Source organism: Argiope bruennichi, chromosome 11 (assembly GCF_947563725.1).
Source record: "Argiope bruennichi chromosome 11, qqArgBrue1.1, whole genome shotgun sequence".
Classification (NCBI taxonomy): Eukaryota; Metazoa; Arthropoda; class Arachnida; order Araneae; family Araneidae; genus Argiope; species Argiope bruennichi.
Window position 1 is genome coordinate 32,104,574 of NC_079161.1, and position 10,305 is coordinate 32,114,878.

Here is a 10,305-nt window from a genome sequence, read left to right on the forward strand (position 1 = left end):
TCTGACGTGTTCTGTTAGAACAAATAACCATTAATCGAAGATTGAAGATTATGCCTATTGTTGAGAAGAATGCATTTTTAATATTAAAAAGAATGTAGAAAGTTATAATACTTAAAATAAGAAAGAAATAAAGTAAATAGGAAAAATCTGTTGGAAATCAAAAAAAAATATTATAAACGAAGAACTAAAATATTTGTTCTTACAATACGAATATTAATAACAAGAACTGGAATATGTTTTTAAAAAAAATATGTACGAATTAGAAGATTTATTTTTGAAAGGTACATCTATTCTTTTATAAGTGATAAATGATGGAACAGTTCAATAAAAAGTTTATCAAAACGTACTTATAACAGTTGTAATATTGAATTATGAAACATATTTAAAATGAAAAACTAGAAAATCAAAAAAGAATTTTCAAACTTAATTTTATTTGTGTACAAAAAAAGGATAAAAAAATATTGTTTATCAGAAATATAAAGTCAAAACAAAATTATAAATGTGTGAGGCACTGGAAACAATATTTTTCAGAATTTAAATTACAGTGAATATCGTAAAAAAGAAAAATCGTAAATATACATTAAAAATCAAGATTTAAAAGCTACGGTTAAATAAATAAAAAAAAAAGACAGATGCTTTAAATTTTTAATCTTTATATATATATATATATATATATATATATATATATATATATATATAACTTCTCACTTTCCATTAAATTCCATATTTTCCTTTCTGGACAGTTACTTTTTTTTTCTTTTCTTTTTTAAGTGTTGCATATTTGAATGAATTACTTTTAGTCAAAGTTATGACAAACAGAGAGATACCCGGAGTTGAAAATTCAGTAAAAGTGGGGACTATGGTGCAACTACTGTTTATCCATAACTTTCTTGTCCCCCTCCCCAGTTCTTATAATTTTCTAGTCTCACCTCGAATTATAAACATGATTAAAATTTCAATCTGTGGAAAATATTTATTATTGGCACCTCACGTTTCTAGAATTTTGTTTTGCGATTCAAATTTGTTAAAAAGTTAAAACAGAAATCGTCAAATGAGTGACACTGATGGATATGCTTTAAAATACTGGAATTTTATTTACATTCACAATGTATTTTAGTAAGTTTTTTTTTCTAACTTATTCTTGGTGCATTTATTTAATTATTGTATTTTTTATGACCTCAAACTTTTACAATTTTTAGTTTTAGCTTCAGGGTTTTAGCAAAAAACGAATTAATAATGTGTCATATCAAAATATGTTAATTATTATTATTATTTTCTAATTTTTAATCTTTAAAATACCTCATAATTCATTATAATAAATAGTACTGTATTTTATAGTTATTTTTGGTTATATTTAATTATAGGTGGTCCTCTCTTCAATGGATTAAAAGTTTAATTAAAAATAATAAACCTATCAATTACTTATTTCTCACAGCACTGAATTTTCATCAAGAACATGCAACTGTATGAAATTTCAGACCTCTAGCATATTAGAAAAATCGATTACAGAATTTTATCTTTTGAAACATAAATGAAGATAATAAAATGCTTGTAAATACAGATAAAAAAAATAATCGATTACTTGGTTTCAAATTTATTATTTCGATTATCACCAGACATTTTTAATTATCAATCTGTATAATTTTCCAACGATGTTTATACTTTAATGTTATTGTGATTTTTTGTATCTGAATGAATAATAATTAGTTTTTATTATATAAGCTTGAAATTTATCCCATAAATATTCTGTAAATACGGAATCATATTTTATTTTCATTTTTGTATGCTCGATTATCGCAAAGTTTACTAAGATGAGGTTTGTTGGTTCATAATATTCTCACTTCAATTCTAAATTATTGTTAATATTTTCTTTCAGCATTATTTTGATTTTTTAAATTTGGAATCGCATTTTTTTTTCTGTTAATGGATATGTGATTCGTTTATTATTCGCGTTTATTATTTCAGAACATTTTGGATAGAGATAATTCCAATGTAAGGAAACTAAACACTTAATATAACTTATATTTGCATTTAAAATTTATTATAAATGTGTGTTGTTGTTTTTTTAATTTTTAAAACCCTTTTTCAAGGTAGTCGAGATTTTCTACTGCAAATATCGTTACTTAATCTGTCACAATCATATCAAAAATAGTGTAAACAGGATAACAGACCTTCTAGACATACATTATACAATACTGGAAAATATATTGTGAAACATCGAAATCCAGTACTAACCACTGTAAAGAAAGTTCTACATTTTATTCTCGTTCAATATTGTAAAACACCATTTGAAATACAGTTTTTCCAAAAGCTACGACATTATTAAATATAATGTGCTGCTTGGTTTTGTTTAATTAAATTAACGTCTCATTTTTAAAGAAACACTAATCATAATATTTTGGGAAGGACTTCGTATTTTTAAACCACAGTCAAATCAGAACAACGACACCTAAGGTGGCACGCTCTTCTCCAAGTGTCTCATCAACGAGAGGACGGTTCACACCAAGCGATTTAATGCCCACCAGACCCCCATGAACGGTGACTGTTCAGAGGAATCAAAGCTCAAACTTGGAGCCCTGATTTTGATGCCGAGATTTTAGAGTGGCTTTATGTCTGGTCTCAATGGGATACGCGTATAAATGTAAATTAGAATTTTATTATCATTGATAAAGTGGAAAGACAATATATTTTCTACGATTCTAAGATTACTCTTAGAATATTGTTATTAAATTTTATTTCAGTAAAAAAGTACTTTATTTCATTCATTTTTATTTGATAGCAATAATTTCTCGATTATTCTTTTAAATTTTGAATTAGAGTCGCACTAGAACTCCATGATGTGTTTTAAATTGTTTTCTTGAATCATGAGTTATAAAATTTAATAGAAATTCATCCCCAACGTACGTTTCCTTAAATTTATAAATCAGCTGTTTAGTTATTATATGTTTTAACTTTATTTATTTTGTCATTTGAATATCAATTTACTTTTGTTTACATACCAAATTCTTCAAGAAAAGATACATATCAAAACGGCAACGTTTCGCTTCCAGGTGGTTTGCTCTGATAGGTTAACTCTTCACCAATGAGAATTTTCCATCTGTCCACGGTAGCACATGTCAGCTTTAGCTGAAGTTTTCTCGAAGGAACCTTAAATTTGTGGTCCCACTCTTAAATTTCGCGTATTTGGAGTTCGGCAACATAAATTTTGCCGGTAATTCGCGAAAATGTTGACGCTATTAAAATCGTGCTTAATTGCCCAAGTCTTTATTGCTTTAGCATCTGCCGAAGTTTATTTTAAAGAAGAATTTTCAGATGGTGGTAAGTTTTGTTATATTTTATCATTGCCGCGAAATAGGAATTAAAAAAAATTTTTGCTCCAGTTTAAAAAAGAAACTAATTTTCTTTCTTCCATATTATAAATAACACGATGTGTTATTTAAAAAAATATTTTCCGCGATTTCTTTTGCCGGCCGGTAACATTTTAAGTTATCAGCAGTGAAAGTAAAATTGAATTCGAAACTAAATGTTAATGAGGTTATCTCTGTTTTCTCTTTTTAACTATATGGAAAGGCATTTAATTTGGTTAGATCTCTATGATGCAGTATTAGAATATACTAAATATTAGATTATTTAAAGACCGGTAATATTTTACCTAATTTTCACACGAAATATGGTTTGGTGCAGAAATGATAAAAGCAGCAAGGAGAAAGTGCCACATTTTAGTCACCACCCCCCGATAAGGGGAAAAAAATTACTATCTTGACCCAGTGCTCTCCTGAAACAAATTCTTTACATGCTGAATTCGTGAAACGAAATATTTTCTGCATAAATTATTAATTCGAAAATGTTGGAAAATGATCGTCAAATTGGATGCGAAATGTTGAGGAGAAATAAAACATGGCATTTTTGAATTTTATTAAAAAGTTCATATCGGTAATGTTTATTATATTGCATGGAATAACAAAACCTTCCTGCCACACCTTATTCGGAGGCGAAAGTTGCATGAAGGAGATCATAATCTTTGGAAATGGGATTGATTTTTTATACATAATTTATTGCATGAAAAGTGCATTGAATTTAAAATCCACTAATAAGAATTGTATTATATATGTATAAAAATGTATTAATAAATATTATTGGAAGAAACATAGTTTTTAATTGAGTTTTTTACTAAAATTATAAAATTTTGTATGAATAATTGTTTAGCAAATATATTTAAAATTATTTAGCAAATATTTGAAATTTTTTTTTTATTCAGTAAAGTTACTTCAGAAATATTGGTTTTCTTAACATTTTAAGATGGTTATAGGTTTAAGTCTTAAAATTGTCCGATTAGTATTTTTAATTTACTAGAATATATAATTGGTCTATGGTTCTCCTCTATTAGTAACTTGTACATTTTTAAGGAATGAACAGAGATCAGTTTAATTTTTCAATTTTCAACATCCTTGATCAGTCTAGATATTTTGAAATGTCCTTTTTTTAACTGTTCCTATAAAATTATACATTTTTGGATAAGTTGGGGGAAGGGTATATCAATAAAGTTAATTGAAGAAATTTAATATCTGTGGAATTGCTACTCATTTCTTTATTTAAACTAAACAACTGCCCTCTTTAATGTAAATATAGTAGTAACTATTGTTATAGGAAGTCATTTTTTTATTAACCTTGGGTAATCTTACTTATTATATACTTTGAAATATTTTATATACCTTGCATATTTAAAATTCTATTGATCATGTTTCAAATTCCATTTTTAATAATATGAAATATATCTGTCTGTGGATAAGGCAAGTCCATTAATAATACTAAAAAAAGCACTTTTAGCATTCCTTATTTTTAATTGCTTTGTATTCATTTTAGATAAATGGGAAGAAAGATGGATTTCATCCGAGCATTCTGGTAAAGAATGGGGGAAATTCGTTTTGACCCATGGAAAATTCTATGGAGATCCCGAAATTAATAAAGGTAAGAATTTTAAAGTTTTCTATATATAAATTTGTTATTTTAGTATACTTAAAGCAAGATTTTTAGTAATGTAACTTATCTTTTTACAGCTAGTAAATTTTTAATGTATTTCTAAACAGTTATATTTTTATATATGTACAGGTATCCAGACTTCTCAAGATGCTAGATTTTATGGACTGTCAACCAAATTTAAACCATTCAGCAACAAAAATAAAGCTGTGATATTCCAATTTACTGTAAAACACGAACAAAATATTGATTGTGGTGGTGGTTATGTTAAAGTTTTTGACTGCAGTCTAGATCCTAAAGATATGCATGGTGAAACTCCATATTTGGTTATGTTTGGTAAGTTGATTTTGTATTTGATTGTTTTTTTTTTTTTTTCTCTCTGTATAAAACAGTTTTTTGCTTCTGAATAAAATCGATTATAACTTAATTCATCTTGCTTTGTAATCAGTTGTAATTAAATTTCTCAATTATATTTAAACCTGAAAATAAAATTTTAAGTGGTGCTTTAAAAAAAGTAATTATAATGAAATTACTAGTCCAACTTTCATTTTAAAATCGGAAATTGAGAAACTAATAAAATTCTAAATCATAAGACTTATGAGTAAGAATAGAATGCCATACATTTACTATGCATGCATAATAAATATGCTATGCATTATAAAACATTATCTCAAATTATTTTTAAGCTTATTTTTGTGATTAGTTAACTAAGGTATTAATATTAATTACTTGCATATAAACATGTTAAAATTTGGAATTTTCTATTTAATAAAAAATATTTACTTTATATATTTTGTATTGGTAATAATTTAATAAACATGGAAAATTTCTTTAAAAGTTTTATTTGTTTAATTTTGTAGTACTTTCTTGTTAGCCGGGTCCCCACACATAAATCTGTCTAATATTGTGATGTTTAGAAAAATTCTGGATGGGTAGTCATACCAATAAATATTAGTATTAAAACAACAATAAAACATTCAGGCTTGTGCAAGGGAGAATATTTTTTAAAGTCTTTTTATTTTTATGAAGTAATTTTAAGCTTATATTGATGTTCTTTTTAAAAAAAAATAGCCGCAAATAATTTTCATAATTTGTTGAAATTGTTATAAAATTGTCTGTTGATTTCGAATAATCTTATTTTACAGGACCTGACATTTGTGGACCTGGTACTAAGAAAGTACATGTAATCTTTAATTATAAGGGAAAGAATCTGCTAATTAACAAAGAGATCCGTTGTAAAGACGATGTATATACTCATGTATATACATTAATTGTTAATCCTGACAATACATACATTGTTAAAATTGATAATGAGAAAGTTGAAAGTGGAGAATTGGAAAAAGACTGGGATTTCTTGCCACCTAAAAAGATCAAAGATCCTGAAGCTAAGAAACCAGAAGACTGGGATGATAATCCTAAAATTGAAGATCCTAATGACACAAAACCAGAGGTTAGTTCAGTGATGTTACATCAATTCAGAATACATAAATTCGGGTGTTGTATCGTTTTTTAGGAAATCTTAAAGAAATGAGAAAGAATGTGTGTTAAGAATTTTCATTTTTGGGAAAGATTAATAAGCATGCCATTATTAGGATCAATATAAGCATCCTTATTATAATGAAATAATTATTTTAATGACATTTTCAGTTCCAATAATATTTAAATTAAATCATAATAATTTTTTATAGAAAAATCTCTTAATTTTGTTCAGAAATATTTCTTGGTATTTCAATTTTAGATTTCTTGAATATGTATATGTAAAACATATTTTAGTTACTTGGCCAGTTTTAAAATTTACACTTCAATTTATTTTGCCATGGGAAAAAGTACAAGAAACAACTATAAAACTCTTGTCCTTTTACAAGAAGTGCAGAAAGACAAATTTTTCCTTCAGTAATATTACTATCGGGTTTTAGTAAGGATTTCTTTACCCTATGTGAATTTAGATAAAGGATTCTTAAGTATCTCCAAAAAAATGTGGTAAATATAAGGGATTTTTCTTATCCTTTCTGTCTAAGCATGGGAAAATATAAATGTTTTCTAGTGTATATGTAGAAGTAAATTTAAAAAGTAGAACTAGATCAAGGAATTAATTTAGGTTATATTGAGATCAAAAGTTGGAAATTAATTAGGTTTTTAATTGGATTTCAATACGTTATTTAATGAAAGAAAATTTTGTGCATAATATATAGCTGAATTGATTTTTGTCTTATGGAGTCATTAGGAAATATAGAGGTTATTATCAGTATTAAATTTTGTTTTGTTTTTTTAAGTGACTTTCATATATTTATATAACTTGATGAGAATTGCAAATAAGTTCAAATTGTGGAATTTTAGATTTTTAAAATAAAGTATTTGAATGTGTTGAACATTTATAAGTTTAAAAAGAAATTTAAATCTTTTTATATATTAGGTTAGAATTTAATCATTGAAATTTGTGTTTATTTTATATGAAACAAAAAATAAATTTTTAATCAATATTTCAGGATTGGGACCAGCCTGAATACATTCCAGACCCTGATGCTGTTAAACCTGAAGATTGGGATGATGAAATGGATGGAGAATGGGAGCCACCTCAAATCACTAACCCAGCTTTCAAGGGAGAATGGAAACCTCGCTTGCTTGACAATCCCAATTACAAAGGACCTTGGATTCATCCCGAGATTGATAATCCTGAATATGTTCCTGATAAAACTCTTTACCAATATAATGAAATCTGTGCTATTGGTTTTGATCTGTGGCAGGTAAGGTTTACTTCTATACCTTAAATTTTTCATATTCCTGGTAATCTAATTTGAAGTTAAGGGAATATAAATGTCATGTGATAAAAGTAATTCAAAACATAATTTTCATGCAATAAATATCTCGTCAAATCGGTTTTTGGTTGTTCAGAATTAAAGTAGAAAAATAATAATCTGTGGTTTGCTTATATATATACTATCAAATTAATAAAATAAAAATTATTAGATAGTATGCTTTTAATTGATAGAATTATAATTGCAACATTATTAAAACACAAGTTGTCTAACAGCAGTTAGGAAATAACGAATTTAAAACTCTATCAATACTGAAAGGTTCTTAATGCATATTCATTGAAACTAGGATAGGATCCTGGATATCACTGTGAATTTTCTTTTTAATTGAATACTGAAGGTGTGAGCTTTATTCATTAAATACTGGTTCAGATATCTTCGAGGAACATGGAAGTTTTCTAAGTATGCTTCAAAATTGTCCAAGCTTATATTTTTTTAAGCGAAGTGGGGATCCTCTTGTAGTATTCTGAGGCATTTGAATTTGAATGATATTGGGAATGCAAGGGTTAAAGAAGTACTTCATTAGTATAATCTTAAGAAATTCATATTTTAGAATGATGGAAATACATGACAACTTAAAGGAATATAATAAAGTTAAATTCCTATTGTATTAAATAAAATACATGTTAGATTACTTTTTAAAATGAAATTATTATACAGTCTAAACTTAATATGAAATAGTTTTATGTACGATTTTAATAATTTAAATGTACTGTAATGATTTTTTATTTTCAGGTTAAATCTGGAACAATTTTCGACAATATCTTAATTACTGATGACGAGGCAGAAGCTGAGAAACATGCACGTGATACATGGGGTGCTACTAAGGTATAGTTTTCATATTTTATTTATGTGTATGGATAAGCCTATGTTAATTTTTATTTTTGTAAATATAATTTTAAACTTTTTTATGTCAAGAAGTTTATTATAAATATAAGTTATAAAATTATATAAGTCCTATTTCTGTATAAATAGGAAGGTGAAAAGAAAATGAAAGAAAAACTAGACGAGGAAGAAAGGAAAGCTGCTGAAACTAAATCTGAGGAGGATGAGGACGAAGAAGATAATGAATTGGAAGAAACCGATGCTGCTGATGAATCGGATGAATCCACAGAGGTAATTTTTTCATCTATTTGTAAGCATTATTGATAAATTAAGAGATAATTGAATGATTTTTCATTTTATTTTTATAAAAAGTATATTAACAGAATAAAAATTTATTCTTATTTTTTTCCTTTTGCAGGGTGATACACATGATGAACTTTAGCTTCATAATTCATCTTAGAGAACTAAGTTATAATCATTTGTTGTACAAGACAAATATCTCATAATCACCGATTTTTTCCACCATAGAAACATTCATTGGGTTGGACTTTGTTTTCAATTTTCATCATTTCAAATTGATCTGTATGTAGTTTATGGTTTGTATGTGTAACATACTTTTCTCTACTTCCAATTGAATGTTCAGGTCACCTACATTTTGTTAAGTTTTGTTTTATAAACTTTGAGACTGCTTCCTAAATTGGCTGTGCCTCTTACATTTTGTAAAAAGGAAGGAAAAAAAAAATTATAGAATTGAAAAATATTTGTTATAGAAAGATTCTGTATTACAATGATTTCAATTTAATTGCAGATTCCATTCAATGAATTTTTCGCAACATCTGTATTTAGTGTATTTAAGTTTATTTATCAATGAATTTTTGTATATTTGAAAAATAAACTTTATATAAAATTATGATTTGGTTTCTTTATTTTATTCAACTATAATTTATTTCAGGGTTTTTTTATATTTTAAAGCACGCATTTCTGTTAATTATAAATCATATGGAATAAGCATATCATTTTTTTTCTGTACTTGTAAAAGTAAATTTAAATAATTCTATAAAAATTCTATTAAAAAGGAAAAAATAAGTTTAAAGAAAATCCTGTCTAGAAAGGTAAAGTTTACCTTTTTGGATACAGTTAAATTTCCACAATGAGATACATACTTAAGCTAAAAAGTTGCTGATGGTATATATATTACAGCTTTCAAAATTAATCTTCAATAGTAAGAGAATTATAGAGAATTTATTTTCATATTGTTTCTTATTACGTCCTCTTTTCTTGTGCTTATTGGTGCATGTGAACCAGATATTAAAATTAAAATCTTGCCCACAATACATATTTAATTCTTCAGTTATTAGAATTGCTGTAGTTATTTAAAATATTTTTTTCATAGAATAATTTATATAAGATGTTTCAAGGTCTTGGTAAATAGAATTTTTTTTTGTAATGATTCTTATGAAAAGAATCGAGCTTGCATGTTTGTCATAAATTTGTATGACATAATACTTTTTTACTGAGTAATTTTAATATACTAATGGAAGATAGTATTAATAAAAATCAACCTTCTGATTTTAAATCTTGATGAGAATAAGTAAATTGTTAAAGAATTATATAAATTATTAATATGAATTAAATTAATATTGATATTTCTCCTTATCTTATATATAAAACAAAAGTTGTACTATCTATG

At 26.0% G+C, this 10,305-nt stretch overlaps 1 protein-coding gene across 1 annotated transcript; it reads left to right on the plus strand.

Annotated features, from left to right (window-relative positions):
• Nucleotides 1-3,108: 3,108 nt before the first annotated feature.
• Nucleotides 3,109-9,525, plus strand: LOC129957043 (calreticulin-like). Its single transcript, XM_056069165.1, has 8 exons — nucleotides 3,109-3,318; nucleotides 4,864-4,968; nucleotides 5,110-5,313; nucleotides 6,123-6,427; nucleotides 7,464-7,721; nucleotides 8,526-8,618; nucleotides 8,766-8,906; nucleotides 9,034-9,525. Exons 1-8 carry the CDS (start codon nucleotides 3,225-3,227, stop codon nucleotides 9,055-9,057), a joined length of 1,224 nt encoding a protein of 407 aa, XP_055925140.1. The 5' UTR covers nucleotides 3,109-3,224; the 3' UTR covers nucleotides 9,058-9,525.
• Nucleotides 9,526-10,305: the final 780 nt, after the last annotated feature.

What these genes read in the sequence shown, in the direction of transcription:
- LOC129957043 (XM_056069165.1), top strand. Translation starts at nt 3,225, where the DNA reads ATGTTGACGCTATTAAAATCGTGCTTAATTGCCCAAGTCTTTATTGCT. An exon ending in CTAATGACACAAAACCAGAG is followed by an intron (nt 6,428 to 7,463) that starts GTTAGTTCAGTG and finishes TCAATATTTCAG; the next exon opens with GATTGGGACCAGCCTGAATA. An exon ending in TTGGTTTTGATCTGTGGCAG is followed by an intron (nt 7,722 to 8,525) that starts GTAAGGTTTACT and finishes TTTTATTTTCAG; the next exon opens with GTTAAATCTGGAACAATTTT.